The following is a 27,857-nucleotide window of genomic DNA, read 5'->3' on the forward strand; positions in this document are numbered from 1 at the left end:
AACGACGCGGGTTGGTTGTGTTGGGCGGTGGGGTAAAAAAGGATGATCTGTCGCTCATAGATTGTCATCATAAAATGCATATACATTTCAATTACAAGCTCCAAAAATGAATCAACGTGTGCAGCATGCTCCTAGATGTTTTGGATATTTTATCGTGTTGCTGGACGGGGACGGGCATCATCGGGGGCATATCACCCCTCCCACATCCATACACATCATCGCGCGCACAGCCCAGACACACACAAACACGCACACACGCGCGCGCGCGCACACACACACACACACACACACGCACGCACACACACACACACGCACACACGCACACACACACACACACACACACACACACACACACACACACACACACACACACACACTAAATTTCTGCTCAGCCATGGCTCCCTGGTAGATGCTCAAAGCGGCTGTTGTCAGAGCGAATTAAATCTACACTCGCTCGCTGCTTTCCTCCTGACCTTGCCTGCCTCTGGTTGGGTTTTCAATATTTTATTCAGGATTCCTGCGCTGTCTCCCTATGGCTACATCGGATGGACTAGACGGCTGTCTGCATCGAGGCAGATCTCAAAGTGACCCGAACATACTCACCGAACCGGGCATCGATTTGGCTCATGGCACAGGTAAGATAGACGTGTCATTGTCTGGATATTTATTAGCTTTATATGCAAGTGTTTTGTCCTTCTTCATGTTTCCGCTTCTTTGGCGATGCAGCGGTTTCCAAAAGACACCATTGCTTGCCCAGTGGGACATCGCGAGGGATAATTAGCGCATATGCTTCCAACCTTGGACGTAAAATACGGTCTGTAACACCGAATCGTGGAGCTGCAAATCGAAAATTAATGTGCCATATCAGCGTCTATGAATGGCTGCATGCCCCTTCAGATTTGCGCGTTACAAAGACGCCTGTAGCCCGTTGGGCTGTCATGGCTGCAAGTACTATTTAGGAATCAGCATGTCGGCCGTTTAATAGGTTATTAACGCGTGCAACATTACAGGATAGTATTGCCTTATGCGCGATGTCGACCTCCCTATGTAACGTTCTCATTCATCTCAAAATCCGCATGCATGTGTTTTCCATGATGCTATAGGCTGAACGTATTTGTTATCTTCTCCAAGCCACCATCATAGCCTCGTTATTCCGGAGACACATGGGGTTTTTTTTGGCGTTGGGTTTTGGTGCGTTGCATTTTCCAAAGGCACATGAACATCTATTTTGTTAAAATGTATATCACAAGCCCATAGCTCTCATCCTGCGTATTGACAGCTCTGTCACCCCCACCCCTTCCCTTGTACCCACACTGAAATGATCACTGTTGTGATCAATGGTCCGCCGTCCACGTGATGAAGGCACCGGTTGAAAATATGTCCAATTCTGCACAGCCATGCACGCACACATTACCAATTTACCAATTCATGCATCCTGCAGGAATTTTCAACATGGAGCCTATGCTTATCTCTCCGTGGTCTGTTAGTCATCCCTCTGCATGAGGAATAATTAATTGATCTTTCATTAATAAGAGGAGAACACCAGGGAGCAGTCATGTCTCTGTGATGAACTCCTGCCAATAGACTTCATGTGGCTCTTGTGTTTGCTGTTAATTCTTCTCACTCTTCTTAGATATACAGGACCTTATACCCATGTACAGTACCTAAGTACATGTTTTCAATTTTTTTTTTTTTTTTACATAAGTGAGGCTATTTATGGTCGTATTGTGTGGGCTTAGAAAGAGTCATCGCCTTTACTCCCACGCATGGTGAGTTTTACGCACATGAAGAATGCTTGACAGAATGATTCAGAAAAAAACAACGTCATAAACCTTTCAACTGTTCACTAATGAGGCCCATGTTTTTACACAGCCCTCAAATCACACCTGTCTGCTATCATCAACTGCCCATAACACATATTAATGGACCCTTGCTGAATTCAACCCCCCTATGGACGATTTAATTCACACATAGGTGGATGTGATAATGTCACACTGGGTCTTTGAGACACCTGAATAAACAACATAGCAGCCTGGCAGATCAGCCATTGCTAGTGATGAGAGTGAATAGGGAACACTGAATATCAGCCTCTTGCACTGGAAAATGCACAACTGCATTACTGTCAAAGATGAGTACAGTTGTCAATACACTGCAAGAACAATGTTAGTGTCTGGTGACCCAAAGTACACAACATTTCCCACCCCATCTCTATGTGGATCATTACTGCGCAAGCGGCTGGGACACCAGTCTTTGCCAAAGGATTACTTTGGCAAAGACTGCACTTTTTCCCCCAACACAGTGGCCCTTGCAGCTGCAGAGGCTGACACTGTATTCATCCACTTACTCAACACTAGGGAGATGAGTCAATAGAGACAGCAGGCACAGTTGCCAGTCACTGAGAGTCCTATGCTTTCTCTTGAATGAAAGTTCAGTAATGATACAGCAAGACAAGTTTCCAAACTGTCCAACGATCTGGTCTTGTTTCATATCATACGTGCGTGCAATTACACTTCAAAGTGTTCAGGCTTGACAATGTGTTCTCTCAATGTTCCAATAATCTTTTATTCAGGGGGTTTGTCTTGTGGTAACTGAGTCCTCCTCTTTAAAGCATTTGATTAATATTTCACAGTTATTTAGGTCCGGTAACAGGAGAAGCAGTATAAGGCTTGTTTAGTCTGTTTGTTCAGATAAGGACCTTTTTACATTCTACTGCTAATAAAATGTCACTTTCACTCAAACTTCTACTTACTCATTGCAGTGTCGACCAAGTTAATGGTGTGGAGAGGACACCTTGAAGCTTTGTGGACAGGAAGCGTGTCAACGCAGGGCTGTCGCTGTGGCTTCATTCCTCTAAGTATCCTCTGTCATGTAGAAATATGGGATTCTCTGCACATAAGAAGCACTGGTGAGGAAGATTTAGGTAGGACATTTGGAAAGAGTTACATAAGACAGATCAGGAGAGAAGAGAAGGAGAAAATCACAAATATTGTGCAGATACAGATACGACTGATTAATTTAATCATCACAAGTACTAGTCTATAGTTGAAACTGACAAAGTTGTCATCTTGCTCAAGGCAACTTCAACAGAGTGGATCTCAGGTCACATGGCGGCTTAAACCCATGAACAGTTGGACCCACTTTGGTCGGATAGGACAGTGTCTCTTACTAAAGTGTCCACTGAGCAGAGATCTTTGAGGTCTCATCCACTTTCACAGGTCTGACTGATACCTGGATAATCCTCTCAGATCTGACATCGGAAGGATCTCTGAGGATTGCAGGTATAAGTGGAGTCCCCCTAATGAACACGGAGATGCAGCAAACCCTGTGAAAGCTGATATTGAGCTGTGACGATGACTCACCCCAAACCAGAGCATTGCCTTGCACATAAAACCTCCCCTATGCTTAGGCCTTGATGAAACATTTTGAGTCAGCAGGTCTTATATAATGTAAGGCTAAAATGAAGAAGTAATAATGGTGCAAAATGGGATTAGGAATGTGTAAAAAAAAAAAAAGGGGATGTATTATGCACATTTTAAAGTTCTTACTTACGTATTTGGTGTTTCTCTCAGAGCGTGCTTATATGCTTTAATGTTTTATCTATCTATCTATCTATCTATCTATCTATCTATCTATCTATCTATCTATCTATCTATCTATCTATCTATCTATCTATCTATCTATCTATCTATCTATCTATCTATCTGATCAACCTGTGGATCTGGTAATGTCTCACTGTCTGGCTCAAAGACACAGAAAAAGAGTGATACCAATCTTCTTTGCTATAACTTTCATCAACGAAAAAAATAATGTCTTTCAAAAAATCCTCCTCTTCTATCTTTTTTTCTGAATGATTTTCAACCTTAGAGTCTAGAAGCAGTGTGGGAACGTGTTGCATATAGCTGTATATCACATGTGTTAAGGTGATAAAACTACAGTGAGAGCAACAGTGACTAAGAGGTGAGATATTTTTCAGTATAAGAAAAGTTGGAAGAACTGAGAATCAGACACCAGAAATTGCTTCTGGACTGTTAAATGGACAAAACAAGACACATGAAAACATGAACTTGGACTCTGGAAAGTGTATATGGGCGTACATTATTATATCATGACATTTTACAAAAGTAAAAAAAAAAAAATTGTTAAAATAATTCAATTATAATTGTTCTTTAGCTGTAATTGTTCTTTAGCTGCCATCAAGGAAAAGCATCAAAACAATGCCCACGCAAGACGCAAGAATGCAGACGCAAGCTTACAGCTTCAGGATGCTTTGTAGTAAGATTTGGTCTTCTGAAGAACCACCTGCACCCACATGAAGCCCAGCTGCATTAAGTTCTCACTTCCTATTTTCAGTAGCAGGGCTGCAATTGACGCCAGCGTCACGGCTCATTGGTCATGGTCAGCCTAAAGGTACTGCGAGTTAGTCAAGGCCACCTGTTAGGAGTAGCCACTGGAGAGCGATTCATTTCTCTCCTCCATGATGCTATAGAAGTCTTTACAGAGGCCAACAAGACAAACACTCTCAGGCCATCTCGAGCCTGAGAGCTTCTTGGTACAAAATATAGGCTTTCACCCACATGAAATGTTGACTATTATTTATTAATGGAGCTGAGAGTGTGGGATTAAAGAACTGTATGTTTTAGAGCTGGCACTTTAGGATAGTGATACATATCCGCCAGTCCACAAACACAATCACTGACTCATTCAGTCATTTTATAGTTTACTGTTTACTGTTGGGCAATATGAATGAAATATTCCAGAACATTGTATAATATTTTATACCGCAATAGTTAACTATTTACGATATAAACTAATCTGACTAAATGATACGATAATCATACTTCCACACAGGGCTTAATGGTTTGATTGAATTATCTGCTGTGTCCTTCATTGTCATCAGATCTTTTAAAGCAATGCGTTAACAAGTATCTGTTGGAGGAATGGTGCTCATCCCTCTACTTCAATTCTTGGATAATCAGTAATGCCAAGATGAGTTAAAGCTGTTTGATTATTATTGAGTCTATGTTACTTTTCTGGCAATTGAAGTTTGACAATTTAAACTGTCAAAATAACAACAAGTCTTTTGTTTTGGCTTATCATGCATAGGAACTTTACAATCTGGGCACTTCATGACTTTGATGACTATAAAGCAGACTGCTTTGCAACACTACTCACAATGGCCTAATTATTAGAGATATTAACAGAACACAAAATTCATCGCAAAATCTCTGTAAAATGTCGGAGAATTGTGGGAAAATCATCACAATAACCATCATAATTTCATCTTATATACTTTTCAACTGTCCTGTCTAATCAACTGTCAAAAACCAAAAGGCTATTTCTTTTACAAGGATATATAATAGAAAAGCAACAATCATTCCGGACATTTGCTTTTGTGTTTGTCTTCCTTTCTCCTCTCCATCTGTAACATGTCTTTACACGTTGTGCCAACCATACTGTCACATTGTGGATCCACAACCACTGAGTAGTGAATGGTAACAAGCCGCATCTGGACATTTTGTTGAGCTCTGCTCTCTGTGGACGCCTTCACTGTCTTTCAGCTGCCCATGAAAATGGAGCGCAAAAATGACGACAACAACAAAAGCTCTACATCATGCCTGCTCCCTGTGGATGTGGGAGCAGATTAGGCATTTGACAGTGTCAGAGCCATGTGTGGCTGCTCCTGTTGTTTGCGTGCACAACACCTGCACGTCCGCCTGTTTTTTTGGGGCGTGTGCATTCAAGCGTGCATTGATCTGCAGGAGAACTGGCAGGTCTGTGCAGAGTCGTGCAATGAAAACAATTGCAAAATCACAGCCGGAATATGCTAGAATGAGACAGTCAGGCAGTTGAACAGACAGCCCTTGGAGAACAGAGGATGAAGACCCATGCAGCCCTCAACACCTGTCAGAGAAACCAACGTATAGGCAGTATGAAATGGAGCTATTTAGCCTTTAAATGCTGAGGCTAAATGGAGTTCAGGAAGTTGTATGCACTACGCTGAGAAGGGTAAAGAGCAAAGAGAGGAAGCTCCTCTGGGTATCGAGTCTGTAGAAAAGTGGAGACATTTTTCTTAAGGAGAATAAAAGGACAGGGGACTAAATTAGTGAGGTGGAGGAGCAGGAAATGAGAGGCCTTCGTTGAAAAAAAAGCCAAAAAATGGTCCCTATTTGCTAACTGGTCAGGGTGGGATGATGGATAGTCTACAGGAGACTATTAACCAAGAGGCAGTAGCTGTGTAGGTCTCATTTGGAAAGCCTCTGCATGAGCTTCTAGTACTAGACAGTTTCCCATGGATCCTATTTCATATAATTATACCAAGAACACTAAATCCTGTTTACCTAAATCTGCATGATTTTTTCCTCAGAGATTTCTTCCCATTGACTTACCTTTTTGTTTTGCATTTCTACACTACCATACTATTTACATGTTTTTGAGGGCAGCCGTTAATAGCAGTAAACATATGAATTTTAATTTACAGAGACTTTAAGATGCTTGCTTCAGATAAATGAGTCATTATGGGGAACATTTGGTTGAATGTATTAAGATCAGTTGTTGATGCATTCAGTAAAGCTCTGACATCCAAAATTGTTGTCAGAAAATTACACCTGTTGAAAGACAATATACACGCATGGACAAGCATCATTTGAATTTGGTATTTTTCTTGCGGATGCAACTAATATCCTCATCATTGATTAATAATGTTTAGATCAGTCCATCATTTTTTATATGAAATGTAAAGCAAAAAAACGCTCTTTAAATTTCAAATGAATATTTCTAATAAATAAATTCAAATGTGTTTGTTTTTGCTTAATAGTTTGAAACCCAAAGATTATAAATTTACTCATACGTATATGCATGTGTAACAGGACGGTATAGAGGACCCAAAACCTAATGCAGCAATCACAGGCAGAGTCAGTTCTGTAGGTTTTAAAGGGTTTTTAATTAAACAAACACAAAAGAACTGAAAACGTGGCTCTGTCCAGAGCTCTATCAATTTACTAAACTAACTAACCATATCAACCGAGCCACTAGCCGACTTAGCGGCTTAATCTCTGTCGTAAAAAAGGGGCCGCCTCTCTCCTCTTGTTGCACATCTTCCCTGCTCCGTTTCCCTCCGTGCCTTTTGTCCACCTCCCTGATGAGGAGATCAGGATCAGGTGTGTCTCGTCCCACACCTGATCTCTATGCTCTCCTGACGAGTGGGTGGAGCCTTCTGGCTGGAATGTAGATGCCGGACACTACACTTCCCCTCAGGCCCTTACAGTATGTTTATTTTGTACCTCTTGTAAACGTAAACCTTGCAAAAGCTGCTTGTGGACAAATACAGTAGTTTTGGTCTCCATTAACTCCTGAGAAAATATCCAAATGCTCCACTATGTTCACTGGCTCGTTGCCAACTTTGTCTGTTGGCTGTTTAGTGCTGGACAGCATACAGGCTTTTAACAGTTTTTTGCTGAAAGAGACTGCCAAAAACAATTCTAGTGGTAAGAAAGAACCAAAATAGTAGAAATTGCAAGCCATAAAACAGAAACGATGAACTGAAAGATGCTATAGAGCTCCAGCTGAGGGGGACGGCAGAATCAGATGGTACTTTTTCTGTGAGTTTATCATTTGATACAACTCTTCTGTCAAGTATTGAATTATCATCTACATAAAAAATATGATTATAGCCGCTTCAAGGCTGTATAGCAATAAAGAAAAATATTTAATCTTCTTGCTCCTAGTCGTTTCCTACGTTTTTAACATCCACTATCTCTCTCTCTCTCTCTCTCTCTCTCTCTCTCTCTCTCTCTCTCTCTCTCTCTCTCTCTCTCTCTCTCAGACACACACAACCATCAATGTATTGTACTATTCTCACACCTGCTTATAGCCACTGTGTCCCTCTCTCCTGACAAACCTGCCAGATTCAGTCAGAGATAGATGAAGAGGGCAGAGGAGAGTCCTGGGCCGCATCACTGATAAACGCTCCTGTCTGGGATGGAGAAGCATAGGGGACAGGCAGGAGGGATAAATGAAGGGGAGTAGGGGAGGTATGATGAAGCAGACTGAAAGGCTGAAAGACTTTAGATGAGAGAAAATGGTGTGAGGCCTTCTATAGAGTAACTGTTTGATAGGCACTTACACTCCAGTGTTATTGAACATCTCCTCCAGGGGCTCTCAGGAGATGGTAAATTAAATACTTAGCCAGATCAGATAGCTGTACTAGAAGTTATACAGTCATAAAAAGGAAATGAATCAAAGCTTTTCATTGTGTCGTTGGATGGACTGTGTGTGAGGTAAAGAGATTAGCTGGGTGGAAAGTGAATGGAGGGTTAGAGAGTCTTTGGCTGTGTTCAAAATCACTCCGCTGTTCACTTATTCAATATCCCTACATAATAATAACACTCAGCAGTTTACTCTATATTTTTAAATGTATTTTTAAAGTATATAGCATCGACCACAATTTCACAACATTTACAGCCATTTTGAGTTTCAAAAGTTTGAGGTTTTGCACAACTGTTAATCATGATTTTGTGCATTCACTGATTGTTGTTTTGCCAGGTAACTGTAATTATTTACATTTCTAAAAAGGTGAAGCACTGAATTGTCAGAAGAATATGTATAAAGGCAAAGTCACAAAATAATATTTTGTTCACTATTAATGTCAGCTACAAGCTCCAGCTCCACTATAGTGGATGAGAGGTGACAATTTCAGATAAAGCCTTCTTTTTCCCCGACAATATGACATTATGTATTAAGTATGACATTTTTGAGGGCAATAACATTCAAAGACCAGAAATAGGATAAAAAAGGAAATATACTGGTCTAGGTTGCTAATAGGGAGTGATGTTGGACTTGAGTTGTTCTGGTATTCCAGCAGAGTGAGCTTCAGCACCATGGACAGCACCTTTGCATCGCATCAGGCTGCTGATCCGAGCAGAGCCGTGTTCTGTGCGCTGATAAGTCACCCGACTCTTGATCTGCTGGGAATGAGACCTGGCATTTTTTTTTTTTCCGCCGATGACACATTAATGAGGAAAGCACATTGTGCAGATCCAGGCACACATTCCATTTAATTCAATCTCATCCCATACATTCATGTAAGCCAAAAGCTCAAATCCAATCCCATTAAAACGACTATTAGAACTGTGGCCAAGTCTGTAGTACTGAGCTTTGGGTCGTTATTGATGAGTGAGTGGCTTCTCGCACGTCAACACGGATTCATCATGTGGCCCAAAACCTGTTTCACTACTACATAGTGTGTGTTTCTTTCACCACAGCAGCCTCTCTCTGTCTTGCATGAGTCGACTGCAGGGAAGCTTGTGTGGTCACACAAGTGAATGTCTTTGTGTATCTGGGCAAAATATTTTGTGGGCAGTTTCCTGTCTGCCATCAGTACCAGACATCTCTCACAACAGGTTCTACTGTGGGATTGACTCATGTGTGCTTCGAACCAAAACAAATTGTCAAAACAGCAAAAATTGAAATCTGTTGATGTCATTTCAGGCAAGAGACACAGATTCTGGAGTGGGACTACTTGCAGGTGTGATGCATAAAAGCAATACTCTACTTTAAGAAATTAAGCCTAAAATCAGCGTGGGAGCAAAAATATGTCTTTAATTAGAAAGATAATACTTGTAACGGCAGTCATGACTGTTGTAATATACTGTGTATTACACACATCACATTTCCTATCTCTGATCTCTCATTAGAACTAGCATGCAGCGTGTTTGTTTGACCCCATGTCTTCCATGTTATGCATGAGATGACTATATACATGGTAATTACATGGTATTATGACAAATAGGATCATGCATGTAATGCCTGGCCCGTTTAAGTATATCTGTCTGTGACAAATGAGGTAAGTGGGCAGTTAGCTGTCTGGCATCACAAAATTATCTGTTGGCCTCTGTTCATGTTTTATTTGAGGTCCAACATATGGCTGAAAGACAGCTTTTTAGACAAAAAACACGATGAATAATGTTATTTTTTACTCACTTTTGTGTTCCCGTGAGGATAGCAGTTTTGCACACACCACTGTACATTGTGGTTCACTGTTTCTAGCTCCAGCCACTGCTTGGGCTGATACATCAAGTTTTTTTTAGTAGTCCCACACCGCTATCTGGTAGTCGTACACTTGAGAGAATCCAAATGTGAGTGGTGTCCTTGTTGTGGGAACTTGGTTGGGGAGTACAGTGCAAACAGTAGAGATTTATACTGTTCCCTCTGCTCATCGCTCATTGTGTTTCCTGCCTGGAGACCGTGATGTGCTCACACTTCCCTGTAGAGCAGTGGGAGCCCAGTGGAACTGAGATATCAAGAGCACACACAAAGACATTTATACACACTCATAGTCACACATATCGCCCACACCCCATTGAAGACCCACGGCTAACTCATCTGAGCTTACATATCCTGTTGCAGGATTAAAGCGTAGTATTTTTTGTTGTTGGAAAAGCCCTTAAAAACACAAGACCGCCTCCCACTGTTTTGTCGTCAAGGTGTAAAAGTGAAACTTTATAATTACAACATCTCTGTGACAAGGCTAATCTTTTGCAAGCAGGACTTGAATAAATAAAATGAGCTGAATGAGTCAATGGCAATCTGCAGTTCTTTAGATTAATCTGATAGACAGGAACAGCCCAAGGTATGAAGGGTGAACCAAGACTTCCATTATCTGATTGGAGCTTTTTGATGGAACAAGATGAGGTTTCTTATAACGGGAAAAAGGCCAAAACTTAGCTTTGATCCGGAAGTCTTAATGTACTCATTTAGGGCTTCTTTCTTCTTCTGGGTTTAGTTGTTGGGTGAGCAGGTTGGAATGACATTTTCCGAGCTTCATCCTAGCGGGTGACAGGAAAAACACTTTCGGCAGGAACATTTTCGGCCCACTGGGTGGTGATGGCTGCAGCGAGGCTTTCACAGTTGGTCAAAGATAGCTTGTCTTTTTTTGGTTGAAAAGCAGAGGCGTGTCTGCGTGTAAATATGTCATGTGTGTTATTCATCCACATTTTGAGTAGTTCTGTATAAGCATTACTGGCTTTTATTGAGTCGTTTTTAAAGTTTTTTAAAAATGATTTAAGAAGTTGATTGCTGTCGTGATGTACATATAATTTAATCAAATATAACAAAAAATATAACATAAAATAATTAGACTAGTCTAGCTTTGAATAACATTCCAAATACATGAATAATATGCACTCTCCTATTACTGATGAGGCTAATTCAGATTGGACAAAACATTTATAACAGCCTTCTGGTGATCCCCACTATTATCTCACAAGTTTGTAAACGTCCCAACATCCATCCGTCCACCATATTTAATGAAAACTGAGTGAAACCAGAAAAAACGCCTTTTATCGGAAACTGAGAATGAACTAAATTCTTAGTTCTCCTTGTTGATGCTGCAGCAAAGGCTTACACACAAAGCCACCCACGAGTCCTCATTCTTAACACCAACATATGGTAAAAAAAAAAAAAACAAGGCCTCGAGCATTTCCTATTGGTTGCTGGCTTAACTGACATCATTTTACTCTCTTGATGCCAGTAGCCCTCATGCTGGAGTTTCGGGCTGTAATCACTTGGAGGCTTGACATTTGCAGACTCATGTAGCCTAACACTGTGACACCCTGTTTTCCCAGAACTGGGTTTTATTCCTAAACAAGTGAGAGTACGCAAAAGACATGAATGAGTTATTTCAACACATTTACCTGAGGAGCACAGCTTGGTGTGTTTATACCAGAATGTATTTATGAGGGTTAAAACAGTACACAGATTGTCTTTATTATTTCCCCTTCTAATGAAGCACATTATTATGTGCACATAAGTCAGAACATGATATTCATCAATCATCATCAGTGGTGGTTATGGTCCATTATATAATAAAACTGTACTGAAAACAACACTCATTAGTAATGTAATATTTATGTATTGTTGATTCGGGATGAATAGTGATGATTGGAAATGCAGAAAGCTTTATGAGACAAAGCTTTCAGATGGTATTAACATCCATGTTGAGTGGAAGATAGTCTTTTTGCGAAGGTGTTCATTATTCTCCCGGCTTCTCTATTAATGAACAACTCTATACTTGAGCACGACCATTCTTGATCTCAGCTTTTGTCTCTCATTCATACTTGTTTCCCTCTACGTTGCTTCAGCTCTTCTATTCTTCACTCTCTCCCTGAAAGTTGTTCGCCGTGCCCTAACTGAGCCTGGGCCCCCGCGGCAGCGTGGCTAAAGACAGATGGCAGCACAGTTGTAAAGCCAGGGGGTAAAGTGAGGAGGTTAGCTGGCGTGGCAGCGGGTAAGGACTTGGCCTGTTCAAGGGCACACTGTGGAGGGAGCAGGGTGGCTTCAGTGAGGAACCGGTGCTCTTTGGGCTATGCAGAACCGGTGGGTTGAAGGGTCGGCCCGTTATTTACAGCTACGACAAGACCACACACACAGTGTTCAGCAGGAAAGGCTGCACGGTGGGATTCGTTATTTGTTATTAGCCACAGGTTGGGTTCACCTGCAGCAGGAACAGCATAGTAACAAGAGTCTTCAGCCATGCCAGCAGCGGTGTGAGGCTGTGCTTTGGCCAAAATACTGACGCCAGCCTGGCAACATGCTCACAATGGCAATCCTAACATGGGGATGTTTAACGAGAATAATGTTTACGAGGAACATTTGTGGCATATTAGCATGCTAACATTTGCTAATCAGCACTAAATTCAAAGTGCAGCTCAGGCTGATGGGAATGTCAGGACCTTTACAGGTAGTTGTTCAAAAAACAAAGTATCGCACTGATGGAGAAGTAAAAGTAAAGGAATCACCAATGTTATTACAGTTCATTCTGAGGTGACCATGAAGGACTGCCGACAGACAGACGGGCTGACAGACGGGCTGACATTGCCATCCTTGGAGCCAGGCCACTTAAACAAAATGAAACAAGAATAAACTGAACAAATCACCAAAGTTGAACTGTGTGCAAGACAGTGCACCAGACTTTACTTGTCTAAAGCTGTAATATATTATAGTAGATTATGTAATAGTAATAGTAGTAAGATAGTATTTATGACTCACTTGACAACCCTCCAAGGCCTTCTCAGCATTGCTATCCCAGAGATCAGAGTCCTGATTGTGTTTGAGGGTTTTAAAGACCTGCTTTCAAAAAATGTGATCACACGTGAATGTTTAATGTACTTGCAATGCATCGAATGGTGAAAACATTATTAACACAGTTTGTGTCCCAGGAGTAAACTACGAGATTAATACCGGAATGCTGTTTTATTCTGACGTGTCTTTTAATACTACAGAAGGAGCTGTAGAAACACAAACCCACTCATTAGATTGGTGTTTCTGGTATTTCACAGAGCAAGGCTATGCCCTATCCCTCAGAGTGAATTACTTTCACTATCTGTTGTATTCAGTCCTCACTCATTCTTTAACTTGTTGACTCTTATGGTCGCAAAAGAGCAAGAGAATTGGGTGTTTGGCTTTCATTTTTTTAATAGAACAGATTCACCTTGGTCTTCTAACCGTTGGCATTGGGAGAGGGATGATGGGAGAGATCTTATGCGACTGAATGTGCTGACAAGCTGGTTAAGTAGGGTGTGGTCCCTGGTGGCACACTAACACACTCTGATGTAGTTTTCTTGCCAAGTCACATTATCATATTGCCTTCTTCATTCCACTCTTAAATCATTTCGGAGCTCACACTGCACTAAGGGAGTATGGGGAGCAGCATGCAAGAGTTTGTACAGTATTTCTCTGCAATCATGTGCTCTTATGTGAATTTAGGTTAATAATCAGGAATTTAATTCTAGTAACTTGTGTAAAGGCATGAGGCCACCGCCTGATTGCAGCTCCAGTGTGTTCAGACTATGGGCATACAGCAAACGGCTGTTGGTCTCCTACGTCAGCGTGACACTTGGATTTATTAAATCCTAGTAGCATTAGCATATTAATCAGAAAAGCATATAATTGCCACATGGTACATGTAGTTCATTTATGCTGATCTGACACACATTTTCCTCATCCAGCGGATAAAAAAAAAGAAATCTCCATGTAGATGTATGTGTTTTCAGCTAATTCCTGCACCCCTGTCATTTTCTTTGAGGAACCAGCCCTTCTATGAAAATGAAGAGTTACTTGATATGCATTATAAATAGCTGCTCTCTGATTGGACGAGCTCAGACTCTCCTGCAAGCTCTTCCGTATAGCAACAGCCCCCTCCCATCCCTCCTTATCACCGCTTCTCCATGGAATCCCCTTTCTCTCCGTTTCCTCCTCCCCCCTCCCCTCCCACCTTCTTCCCTTATTGAAAAACGCAGACAGATCTCGTCCTCCATGTGGCTTCACCCTAAAACCCACAATGCACCGGGTGCTGCCACTGGCTTTAGATGTGGCAGGCAGTGTTTGCGTAAAGGGGCTCCTCTGCGCTCCTCCTCTCCTCTCAGCTACAGGCTGACTCGCTCCTCCCGCTGGCTCCCACTGCTGCGGCAGCATCTGGATGTGGTCGCCATGGCAACAGCAGCGGGCCTGACCCCACCTCCTCTCCCCTTCTCTTCTCTCTCTCTCTCCACACACACACACACACACACACACACACTCACACACACACTCTCCCTCCCTCACAGACACAACGCCTCTACCCCTCCTGCTCCCCCTCTCCTTCTCTTAAGCTTCTTTTTTTTTTTTCCTCCGCCCGACTGGGTGCGCTTCCTTCAAGCTTGACCTGGATTCAGCGTGCGGCGCCACGTCTGCCGCGCTGCATGTGTGACAGCGGTGATGATGACATGGCGAGAGGGGTGGGCATGGTCAACAGACCGGTTTCAAGGAACTTTAAGGGTCAAATGTTAAACTGGAAATTACCTATTTTCATCTCATCTACCCTCCTTTACTTCTTCTGTTTACTGCCAATACTTTCTCCTTTCCTCCCATCTGCTTGTTTATCCCTCCCTTTTTCCCCTTTTCACTGTCCTTTCGTTCCTCTTCTCTTCTTTCTTAGATCTCATACCTCACTTCCTTTCCCGTAAGCCACCAGCTTTCTTTTTCTTTCATCTCCTGTTTCTTCTCTCCTTTCCTTTTTATTATTGCTTCTCCTCTTGTCTTGTCTGTTTCTTCTCTCCTCTGCTCTCCTCCCCCAAGCATCTCACCACCACCCTCTTTCTCTTCCCTCCCCATGTGCTTCAGGGCAGAAGCAAGGGGCTGTACAAAAAAACATGAAAAAAAGTCAACTGCATCCTCGTTCCTTCATCACTGTACTCCACATCACACCCTGAGCCAGTCGGCACCCCCTCCCCAATCCTTTTCTCCCCCAACTTCCCCCATCACAAATCCCTGCCTCCTCCTCAGCTGAATATTTGAACAAAGATATCAACCTCCTGAAGGCAGATATGGCAGAATGTGTGTCACACTGACGCATGTCGCTCTTAAATACATGGAATGTATTGTTCTTTTTCCCTTTTTGGCACTCTTTGTGAGTCTGGCCCAGCAGCAATGTTCTCACATGGATATATAGACCCACACTTTAAGATATGAGTCACAGCCACCATTCATTGAAAAATGCTCCTCTATAAGGAGAGGGTTGATCTGCGCTGATGGGGACAGCTCATCTATATTATAGATACATCAATGTCACTGATCTGATACTTTAATTTAGTTTGTGTTCCTTATATCTAAAACAAAAACTGTTGTGTCGTGCATAGATGTAGTTTTGTTTTAGTTAGATTTTTTTGTTTTGTTTTTCTTCCATAATTTTCATTTCATTCGTTCACCCTTTCACATGCAAAATCAGCTCACTTATTGAGGATGTTTGAAGTATGTTATGTTAGTGCCTCCTGTATGCTTTTCATTTACTCTGTATCATTTTATGTGGACCCCTGGTGTCACGTTGTGGGTGCTCGGTTGTCTATAACGTATCATATGCATGCAACACATACCACGAAAATGTGGTTCAGTCATCCTCAGACATGATGGCTTTGAGGGATGAAATTATAAAGATTCCGCTGCATGCAACTTATGCTTTGTTTTGTGTCACTATACAACATAGTATAGAGACATGTGCTCCTCCTGAGAACTGGTGTCCTGTGAGAGGACAGAGAGAAAATGTACACGGAGCAGAGAAGTATACAATTGGGAAAAAGGAAGTTGACACAATAACACAACCAGCCCAGTTTTACCAGGCAGCTGAGTCTTGTGCAGTATCTGGGAAAGCAGAGAGGCTGGCAAACCTGTTGGTCTCAAGGGAAATGCTTCTTTTGTGGTGTAATGAGGCTGTCTGCATGTTCCCTCCAAATTTGGAATGTGAGAGATATTTATTTTGATATGTGACGTATGGCTCGGAGGGAGGGGATTCGCAAGGGAAGTAGCAACTGTTAGGGAGTGTGCCTTGATCAAATTAGTCTTTCTAATTCAATCTGTTCACAGCACTTGGAGTCCATCATGGTTTATTCAGTAAGGTGAGCAAACTAATTGTGCTCTGGTTTCTTCTCCCCCTCCTCCCTCTCCCTGTCTCTCTCTTCTCTTACCTACTTTTGCACTGTGGGGATTTTTTCCTCCCAACCTCCCTTCCCCCTTGGTCCGCTCTTTGCTTTCTTCCCCTGGTTTTGATCCCCCTCCTCCACAAACCCACGCCCACTTTTCTTTACCCCTCTTTCATCTCACCCATCTCTTCTTTTCCAACTCCTCTGTCACTGCAGTAGAGCTGATGGACCAGCAGAGGGTGCTGAGGCCCGGTTGCCTTGTGACAGGGGTCCACACTCCACCCATCCGACGAAATAGCAAGCTGGCCACCCTCGGGCGCATCTTCAAGCCCTGGAAGTGGAGGAAAAAGAAAAATGAGAAGCTCAAGCAGAGTTCCACAGGTACAGTGCTGGGTGGCTTAAGGGTGAAGCGATGGCATAGGGTGGCTGGAGGAGTTCAGGTTCACACACACACACACACACACACACACACACACACACACACACACACACACACACACACACACACACACACACATTCTAGCATTTGCTGAACACATGGTTAAATGTGATGCTCTTGCTGTAATGGAGAGTGCTGTAGAATCAAGGTGACATAAAGAAGGTGAACCTCATTTTGGGAAACAGTAACAGTGGTCAAGTCAAGGAGCTGGATCTGCCTTTTCATATTATTATTAAATTATATATAAATGTACATGTACACATCAATATAGCTGTCTGAAAAGACAGAAGTAGAGAAGATTAAGCAACATGAAGTACATCATCACATCTTCAATACCAGCAATGATTAGTTTTACTGGAAATAATTCATATGCATGTCATCTAGTTTTGTTTATCGTCAACAAAGAAGTCATGCCATACAACTCCCCTCTTGTGCTCACAGATGTAGCATTATCCAGCAATCTTCTATGCCACAGCCCAAGCTCCCCCACCCAGGGCTGCTGCTCAGAGGGTGCAGTCCTGCTTGGAGGATTTGGGGGATCCTTGAGCTCAAACCTCAGCAGTGTGGAATACCTCGGTCCTGAGGAAGAGCTTCCCCCTCCAGGTAGTACAACCCCTCACTATACTCAGACTCAACTCAAATCTACATTATAAAGCTGCAAAAACAAAACACTGGCTGTGTGTATTTTGCTCCACTTTACAGTAGATCAAGATGAGAGTGTGAGATCGCTATGGAACCAGAATTACTGACGTTTTACTAAAGTTCGCTTTTTCATTTTGATGTAATCCACAGAGCTATTGCTTGAAACTGAGACATTTGTGTGTGTACCTTTAGAGAGCAGCAAAGACAACGCCGTGACGTTCTTTTCCTTCAATCGCATGTGCCATAGGAGTTCTACGATATGTCATATATCAATAAAGCCCATGCAGCTTGGCAAAAATATGAACTCAATATCCATTTCAGCTTAATTATAATTGCCTTCATTATCACACTCCAGTAGCTGCCCCTCTTCAAGACTGTGAACGGGTGGAGGAGAATGTACTAATACCGGAGGAGGAGGGAAGAGAGGAGGTCCACCCTGCCGGGGATTTACCTGAAGGGCTGCAGGATGTTGGCGAGCAGACGGAAGAAAGACCAGAGGAAGAGATTCCTCCTAAAACATCCCCACCACAAGTACCTCCCAAACTTTTGCCCCAGCTGAGTACTGGAGATGGTGAGTGCTGCGGGGTTAAGAATATCTCATTTGCTTATAAGATGAATCTGGGAGGTTGTGAGATTATCAATGGATGAGGAACAAGGATAACATGTAATTCTGCTTCTCAAATCTGTGTTAATTCTTTGGACTTTGCTCAAATCTGTATAAATTTTTTGTGTGTGAAATATCCGATAATCCTTGGGCCTCAAACGGTCGGTAACATGAAACCCTCTGACTAGTTTGGAGGAGGATTCACTGCTAACAACTGAACTGTGACAAGGAGACTTAGCTAGACACTGTATCATTATAAGAGAGTCAAAAAGGTTCAGAACTAACAGTTAATCTTAAATAATATGGTGTGTTTTATAAGGTTAATGCATAATCTTAATCCGAAAAATAACTAGTTTACTTAATTAAAGCTGTTAAAAAGTACAATATGTTCTTAAAGGTTTGTAGTGGCATTACATGGAAATACTTGGGGAGATAACAGCGAATGACTGGCTGTGATTTGAACCCATAATGTTCTGTTTGCTCGACGGCACTAGAACCAACTAACCCAAAGCATCTCGTAACAATTTACAAAAGTTGAAATGGTTCAGGACATATAAACAGAACTATAAAAGTACTAATATTATGCAGGTCTAAATGCCATTGACAACTGAAGTATTGAAATAAATGTTCTTTGCTTATTTTCCCCACTATTAAAAATCTAAATGAGGGAATATCTTTCAGAAGAGATTATCCCTCCAGGTCAAGTTCCAGAGGCGTGTTGAAACTAAGATGTAAAGCATACTCAAGCTTTCTTGTTGCCACTTAATGCCTTCACATATTTTATTACGTTTGTTGTCCCTGAGCCTGTGTGTGCGCTCTCTGTCATACCCGGCTGCAAGACAAACGTTCCCTCGGAAACATTGACAGTTTATAAGACATGGGAGCTGCTCTGCCGGGTCAGGGTGGCTCAACACATTTCCAATTGGGTAGTTTGGGTAGTCCTAAATTTTACAGCGATACCTCGTTTGAAAGCCAAAGTTGAAGTGACTAAGGTTCATGGAGACTTCGGTGTCCATACCGACGAGCCATTTAGAGAACACACTGTAGATGTACTGCATATGGCAGGTTGGCGAAGTCATTTGCTTTTTAATTCTCTTTGCAAGAAAATGTTGTTTCCTTGTCCTGTTCATCATTTTCCTCCAGGTGTTCAAACCCCTTCTCATATGAAACAGATGTGCAAGTCGACTGTATTTGAGAGTCTAAATTCTAAATGAATAGAGATGTAAATGTGTTTCATAAACTTCAGCTAAGTATCAATAAGATAAACTGTAGCCCCCATGAGCCTGCAGACAAATATAAGGATAAGATCATGTGGAAAAAAAAGAAGAGAGATTCTGTTACCTCTACCGTTCATCTGCTCCCTTTCAGATTCAGGCCCTGTGTCGCTCCCTACTCACCTGCCCAACTCCTACCTCCCCAAGGAGCCTCCACCCAGGGCCACAGAAAGCATGGCTTCAATGACCCTGCCGCTACGAGGGCTCCTCGCCAACACCTCAGGGTCCCCACATATAGGCAATATGATGCATCCTCCAATGCCCCCTAGCTGCATTATGGAGGAACTGCAGAGAGCTTTCGCTTCCAAGAACAGACAAGAGAGGTACGATGTTGCTTTGTTCAGTCTTATTTTATTTCAAGCTTTATTCAACCAGAAGAGTCCTATGGAGATTAAAAATCTCTTTTTTTAGAGGATACCTGGCCAAGACAGGCAGCAACATAAGAAACACAATCACAGACAAAAAACACAGAACAAGACAAGTTAAAAGAAGCTAAAAGCTAAGAGACAGTGATGTAACCAAGTTGATTTACTTTTGGGAACCTGCCTCTATTTCTTTTATTTTAGATTCAAAAGCAGTAAGAGGTATCAGTTCTTTGAATTTTAAATCATTCTGCAACATGTTCCAATGCTGCTGGTGTTATAATGAAGTTTTCTCAAATCTTACATTTTGGACAATACAACCATTGGTTAAGATTCACCTGTTGAATGACACCTTTAACGTAGTCTACATTTAAATCGATGTTATCAGATGTTACTCTTCCACTGCCTTCCGCATTAAGCCCACATTTTCCCTCCTCCCTTGTCCCTCAGTGTCCATGAAGGGTGTGAGCAGGCCTCACCTCCAAGGCTGTGGTTTTCAGACGGACGTCTCTCTCGCTCCTGCAGCTCTGAGAACCAACACACACCGTCGTTTGGGGGCGGCGGCTGTGTGGGAGGCGGAGGGTCCAACTGGCCCAAGAAGGAGGCGGAGGAGAATAAGGAGAACATGCGGCTGGACCAGTGCTTCTCCAACACCTCAGGCCTCCCCACCGACTTAGAAGAATGGAACGATTCTGTCATCTCTGGTGGGTTGAAGAGCTTAAAAGTAGGATTTACAATGCAGCTTTTAAGTGTTTGCATATTCACACTTTTTTTGGTTGTTTTGTCTCAGTACCGTACCGATTTTAAATTCAAACAATGACTGTGCTTAAACTGTTGACACTCACTCAAAATGTAATGTGATCACCGCTCTGGGAGAGAAGTGATGAAAACATAGCCCCACCCTTATCTGACTGTCTTGAGACCAACCAGTACTCACATCTGGATTCTGCCTGGCCCCGGGCTTGCTGTCGCATCAATCATTTTGTGGGAGAGTAAAAATGTTGCACAATTTAAGACGGCAGTAATCAAGGTTTCTCCATCAACAATCGGTGCATCACTAGACTATGTGTAGAATAGAAGGGGTCGGTTATTGTGAAGCACAATTATCACCTGACTCAGTAGTTTCCCTCATCTGTCCAGAACAGTTTAGCGTCTTTCAGCTCATTGTTTTGGTTCATTTCTCATCGCTACCGTCTGTGTCGTTTCCAACCACAGATTTCACCACAAAAAGCTGATAGATCGGCTACGTTACCACATGTGGTCATAACGACTCCAACTGAATGCTAATGTTGCTCTGTGCCGGTTGGGGGTGTGAATAAGCAACTGATGCTTACAAGTTCACGCTAACAACTTTATAAAGAGGCAGACTGATTTTTATGCAGATGTTTGACGCTTTAATAAAAATTAAATTGAGTAACAAAGGGTTAAAGTGAACATTTTTTACTTTATTTTTGTATCTCTATAAAAGAGGACCCAATGTCCTAACTATTTCAGCGGATATTGTGTTTAAATATCCCCAAACAAATGTGTACTTGTAACGTTTTTGGGACAGTAACCTGGCCAGGGAAGTTGGTAATCTAGCCATGGCCATTTAAAGTACCCACAAGTTATTCATTGCTTCACTTTACCTTCAATGTGCTGCAGTACAGATCAATGACAACAGAAAACACATGAATAACAATCTCTCTGTGTGGATATTTGCTGAGATTACGTCGTCATGGTCATTTTCGGGGTGAGGGACCCTGAAAATAAATTTACAGAATTGTTTTCCAAATTGTTAAGATACATAATTGTAAATAAACACTGAGATTCTTACATAGAGATACTCAGCGAGTGTCCTGTGTGTTAATGCTTGTATGCATGGTTGCAGGTACACTTCCTCGCAGGCTAAGGAAGGAGTTGTTGTCTGTCAAACTACGAAACCGGCCCAGCAAGCAGGAGTTAGAAGACAGGAATATCTTCCCAGTCAGGAGTGACCAGGAACGCCAGGAAATCCGCCAGCAGATTGAGATGAAACTGGCCAAGTAAGAAATGAAATCGTCCCTCCATTGCTACAGTAATTATAAAATGTTTTCATGAATTTCACTTTCACCTTGCTTAAATCACGTTGAATACTACTGTGGAGTTAGTTAATGAATTCATATTTTAGCAACGCAAACCCATGACAGATCGAGCCGAGGCTTTTTGCATTGTAAACCTGTGCGCTTAATTGCTTCAGTTTCATAATACCCGACAATAGGAGGATGAGGTGAGCTAGAAAATGTGATCTGAACAGATTATCCGATTGTTTTGATTGATGCTGAGTAATCTGTTCCCGCTTAGAGGAGACTCTTTACTCAGTCCTTGTATTGTATTCCAGAATAGCACTAAACTAAACCGACAAGATTCCCAATGTGGGGAAGTGGTACGTCTATTTAAACCAGTGAGGCGTTCAAATGGACAGAAGTCCCAGAACTCCTTTGGTGAAACAAATGTACCCGTGTCAAGTCAACTTCTGGGTGCTTTCGAAAGAAACAACAGGTGATGCTGCGGTGCAACGAGAACAGACAGATGCTTCCAGGAAATCCCCTCCGTGCAAGACGTACCTGCCAGGACATTTTTAGAACAACTGTTTTTCATAATACAACCTAATGTGCAAAAGCCAACAGCAGCGTTCTTGTGTGTGAACGTGTCACAAAGCCCAACTTCTTTACCAGCAGCTTATCAAACAGAGGCACGCCACTCCGTTACATAACCTGCTGTGCAATAGAGCTCGCAGCCAAGTACGGAGTGCCACCCACACTTTGTAGAGATCCAAGATGTCTGTGTGACAAGTAATAATACTGCCTCCCCGATCTATTCTTAGATTCAGAGAAAATACATATTGTGTTGTCATGTGTGATTTGTATAGGTGTTTAATAAGCAACCCGCTGATATAAAAGGTGAGGATGAGGCAAGATTGAAGCTTGCATAAGAGCCAATCGAGTCTGTGTTTGAAGACGGGGAGGTTCCACTTGTCGCACAGCAGCGAGAGAAGCTGCTTGTTACATAAAGCGTCAGATTCAATTGAGTTTTAATTTATAGCTGTTTGAATAGAAATGATACAGATTAAGTTAATGTAATGATCCAAGGAGGATCAACGTGGATTCTCAAAGCAGATTTGATTGCTTCATGCTGACATTGCTAGAAGAAAAAAAAGTATATTCTGGCTGCAAGTTTGCTTCTTTGTCTGGAGATCGTATCTGTTAATCCAGAGGCTCGAAATAACAGAAGTGAAGACTTCCCGTCCGGTGCCAAGCAATACGATTCCTTTTCACCCTGCAGGACAGTATATGCATGCGTTGAGAGCATAATGCACCATTTTAGAGGGAAATCCTGGCTAAATATAGCTCAAAAGCTAAAGAGGAGGAAAAGCTATAATTTCCCCTGGGCATTCTTACGAAATGACAAAACAATCCATCACACACTACTGTGAATTTCTCTGGATGACTCCCACCCAGATTCAATCTGCTCTTCTTCCTTTCCGATCGGCTTCTCACAAAGCAAACCCACTGTTACATTTGCTGCCGATGAAGCAGAAAAGGCCGTCAGGACGTGTTGTGGATAATGACACCTTGTCTGTCCATTGTGTCAGTGACCTTTCTATCTTTAGAGACTCCCCCGCCTGGCTCTTGTGCTGTAGCCGCACTCCGCTGTTCCTAATCTTAGCTCCTGTTCAATAATGCATCTCCCCATGCCCTCCCTTCCCCGCACAAATGTGTTGTTGGAGGGGTTATATCGACAGCAATAATAAGGGGGCGGAGGTGGGGGGCAGGTGGGGCTACTGTACTAAAAGGAGGAAAGCTGGGAACAGACAATTTGATCTCCTCGCACAGTTGGCGGCTGAAATAAAAGAACAGACTGAAAGCCTCTGCCACCCACTCCTTGCTTTTTTATGCCTTTGTTTAGATTTCTCATTCCTCTCTTGGCTGACATGGTTAGACTTTCTATTCCAACTCGTTTCGTTGGTGAACATCCCCAGTGGGAAATGGAAACCCTCGTGCCAACAGGCGTCTGTGCGTCATCAAGGTATTTTGGGGATACCTTTCAATATTATGCGAGTGACACACATCTTCTGTCACCTGGGAGCAGCAGAGTAATACGCTTGTGTGATTTATTTGGCTCACAAAATCATAATTTGTGACCAAATCAGCGTCTATTGACAGCGATCTCTGATATATATTCAGCTCAAGGAAAATGGTCCGTTGCTAAAAATAGCCACAGACTCTCTACCAAGCACACACATCTCCGTGTGCAGAAGTGAGATCCCCATCAGTGTGTTGCTAGGGAGAAGTGAGAATTTCTGCAGGAAGATGCTATTGTCTCAAAGATACCAAGTGTTGTTGCTAAGCAACTCAGCGGCTAGGTCAATAATACAGTGGACGCTCGTGGTCACTGGGGCTTTGGGAGTGATTTTCTGTTTCATCTGCTTGAAATGTAATACCGCTAAGTGCTCTGGGAAGACTTTGTCTCTCGGTTTGTTTATCAAAGAGCCACAGAAGAGTCATGGAGTTGGACTGCTCCCCCCCTGATGAGATTTCAGGATTGTATTGTAGAACTGATTTGATCAAAAGGTACTTTGATAAGAAAGGGAACCTCACAGAGAAGTAGGATCAAAGGCAAAGTGGAAGAAATGAATCAAGCTCCCACGTACCGATTGTGTGCAAAACACTGAAATTGTTCTTGACTCTTCTTCGTGTTTGTGTTCCATATTTCATCTTATTTCTCAGAAGAACAGAGGGGAAACTATTGCATTATTCCTGTTACTACTACAGGATGTCTAGTCACGCGTGTTAATTAACACCAACCTGATTGCTCGCTTGCACTCAGTCTAAAGAGATCTACAAGTGGGAGCTTGTGTCTGTGCAGCCTCTGCCAATGCTGTGATGTGGAAAACAAACCGAATGGCATAATGCGATTTAGTTCTGATGATTCTGTTTTGATGCTAGCATCTGCTTGAGTCCTATACTTCAATAGTCTTAACATGTTTTGGAGGACTACAATTATTTCCACGGCTAGCCTGTGCCCGTGTAGACAGGTTCACATGGTTGCACAAACGTTTGCTCGGTGGGTGTCCGGGTCACAGTCGGTGTGACCTAACTTTGATCTTTTCCAGGACAGAACTATAAAGTGCCCCGTGTTATCTCGGGTGAGGGCATAAAGAGAGTCCCTGCTGCGTGGCGGCATTCTCCCCTCTCTGGCCTTTCTACCCCTGGAGGTGTGCTGTGGGGTGAGCAGCATGCTGTCTGGGGCTGAGCCCTGTTGAGCAGCTCACATTTATTATTTATGCAAAGTATGGTAGTTCACACACACACACACACACACACACACACACACACACACACACACACACACACACACACACAGGAGACTTTGGGGACACATTGGGTTTTAGAGACCTTTCGGGGGCTTTGATGGTGAGGGAACGTGACAGCTTGAAATGCATGTACTATATCCTGTTGATGTGCAAAGGAGATATTTGAATAGGCGACAGTTATTCTAATCTGTCTCTTATTTTTTTCCGCATTTTACTTCATTTGAAAAAAAAAAAGCAGCGTTTTACGTGACTAAAAATGCCATTACGTGCAAAAAGAGTAAAAGGAGTGTGTCAGTAGCCCAGCGTGCACCAGAACGAGGTTGGGGATGCCGTGAGTGGGAGCCTCTTAGGCTCCGCCCCCTCAAAATTATGCATGCAGTAACCGGGGAAACTAGAGTAGTCGCGCCCCGGCAGCCCATCACGACTCGGCTCAAAAGCGCTGGTCGGCTGAGAGAGAGAGAGCAGAGCAGCGCTGCGGCGGGGTTCAGGACTCGTAACTCAGCCGCTGCCCCTGCAGATCCAGCGTCTCGACATCGGAAAAATAGTTTCGGGTCGGGAGAATCCCAAACGAGAGGATTGCGCTTCTCCGACTATTCCAGATGTGGGGCGCGCCTCTGCCGAAGCACCACAGCCGCGGTTTGGATGCGAGATGGAGACATAGGGGATTCCTCTCGAGGACGCGCACCGTGAAGAAACTACAGCCGGTTTAGGGAGGACGGGGACCGGGCGGCTCCAGGCGAAATGGTTCAAAACGTGGTTTTGGTGTTTCTCCGCAGGAGACTGAGCCAGAGACCGAATGTGGAGGAGTTGGAGAGTCGGAACATACTGAAACGTAAGTTCAGACACTTCCACACGAATACTATTTTAGATAAAAAACCCTGATGGGGAAAATAGACACACCAGGGCAACATGATGCATTATTGATAAGTCAGATTGCACATGTAGTATATTATTCAGGGAGCAAAATAACGCGTGAGTGAACCTTGTTTGTGTGTGTGTCTATATATATATATATATATATATATATATATATATATATATATATATATATATATATATATATATATATATATTTGATGTATTTTTTCCCCCTCCTTTTTCCAGAGAGGAACGACCAGACAGAGCAAGAGGAGAGGAGAGAGATCAAACAGCGGCTAAACAGAAAGGTAAAACATTCTGATTGTGCATCCATTTAAAGACATTTGTTTGGGTAACACCAAAACAATATCAACCATTTTTTTTTTTTTTAGCATGAAGCACATGAGACATTCATTGCAGTCAAGCAGAAATCAGTGTTGGTTCAATCTCTTGTGTTCCAGCTCAACCAGCGGCCCACGGTCGACGAGCTACGAGACCGAAAGATTCTGATCCGCTTCAGTGATTATGTGGAGGTGGCCAAAGCTCAGGACTACGACAGGAGAGCAGACAAGCCCTGGACTCGCCTCTCGGCAGCAGACAAGGTGTGTATTTAGGGGGAACAGAGAGACAAGACATGTTGGACAGTAAAGACATAACAGCCATTTGTGTCAACCCGTAAGACCCCGACACTGATCACTTGGACTTACCACCAAAGCAAGTTCACCATTCAGGACAAACAAATTAGAAAAATTTAAAAAACTCTTCAACTTTTAAGCTCATCAGGACTGTGTGTGTGTGGCTTGTAGCTGTTATCAGCTTATCTCACACAAAAAACCTGTTCTCTTTAGATTTTTTTTACGCCAATTGTGTTTCCTCTTCCTGCTGTCACTTTGTCATCCAGAGGTTACAGAACCCCAATGGCTCAGGATGTACTCAGGAACGCACTAATGTTTATTTTTTGTTTTCTCTTTCCCACAGGCTGCGATCCGAAAAGAGCTCAACGAGTTCAAAAGCACTGAGATGGAAGTGCACGCCTCAAGCAAACACCTTACGAGGTCAGTACGTGCGTGTCGCGGCTCGTAGTACACATTTGGTAATGCATGTGTGCTCTATTCTGGGCTGCAGTGGTCTAAAAATAGCCCTCCTTGCTCATCCAGAGAGCACAAAGGAGCTAAAGATGGATGGGGCTGCTTGTAGACGGGGAGGTTGTCCTCTGGCGAGCTGGTACTGACTGCCAAGCAGAGAGAAATGATAAAATGCCACGGTGTCCTTGGCTTAGCTCATTTGGAAAGCAGGGATCATTGTTGTGATTTGTAACCGTGACCCAGCGGGAGGACTGGATGCGAGGATGTGTAGAGCCCCTCAGCACTGTGCTAAAAATAGCAACACAAAACTGATCACAGCCGCAGTAATTGCCGCGTGCGGTGACAAAGGCGCTCTCTGCTCTCATGTTTGTGATTCTACCCTTAAAAGTGGTTTCTCTGCCCATTTGTCTCTCCAGGTTCCACCGGCCGTGAAAGCAGGGAGTTTCTTCTGTGAAGAAATGCTGAGCTTCGACATTTTTTTGAGCTGAACAGCGGCAGACAGTTCAAAGAGCCTGGGGCGTATTCGTCTTCAGCGCGTCTTGAACGTTCTTCCAGCACCTTTGACTATCATATCGTCTGTATGAGGCCACGGGTGCGAGAGAGAAGCTGATGGAAATGTTTGCGGCAGTGTGTCCTGGAGACTACTGGATGTCGCCACATGGAAGCTGGCTGGTGGAGGAGGACTTTGGTGGCGCCTCTGACTCTCTGCAGGAGAGCGGCGGGAAAAAGAAAAACAATTATGTCTTTCAGTCAGTGTTGTTTTTTTGTACTATTTCATGGACTCCTTTGGCAAGGCGGTGTCGTTTGAAG

The 27,857-nt window shown here is 42.9% G+C and overlaps 1 protein-coding gene across 3 annotated transcripts; it reads left to right on the top strand.

The window, feature by feature from the left end:
- Positions 1–316: 316 nt before the first annotated feature.
- On the top strand, positions 317–27,796 carry phactr3a (phosphatase and actin regulator 3a). 3 transcript variants are annotated; one of them, XM_068597995.1, is made up of 12 exons: positions 317–635; positions 16,665–16,829; positions 17,329–17,490; positions 17,888–18,100; positions 19,502–19,730; positions 20,220–20,473; positions 21,640–21,793; positions 25,881–25,936; positions 26,209–26,270; positions 26,424–26,564; positions 26,941–27,017; positions 27,464–27,796. In XM_068597995.1, exons 1-12 carry the CDS (start codon positions 533–535, stop codon positions 27,477–27,479), a joined length of 1,632 nt encoding a protein of 543 aa, XP_068454096.1. In that variant the 5' UTR covers positions 317–532; the 3' UTR covers positions 27,480–27,796. The 3 variants fall into 3 exon arrangements, with proteins under 3 accessions (XP_068454096.1, XP_068454094.1, XP_068454095.1); XM_068597993.1 differs by having other exon boundaries at positions 318–635; positions 17,885–18,100; XM_068597994.1 differs by having other exon boundaries at positions 318–635; positions 16,668–16,829; positions 17,885–18,100.
- The last annotated feature ends 61 nt before the right edge of the window (positions 27,797–27,857 follow it).

Source organism: Clinocottus analis, unplaced genomic scaffold (assembly GCF_023055335.1).
Source record: "Clinocottus analis isolate CAN_PGR_092001 unplaced genomic scaffold, fCliAna1.0.p SCAF_4, whole genome shotgun sequence".
In the NCBI taxonomy this organism is placed as follows: domain Eukaryota; kingdom Metazoa; phylum Chordata; class Actinopteri; order Perciformes; family Cottidae; genus Clinocottus; species Clinocottus analis.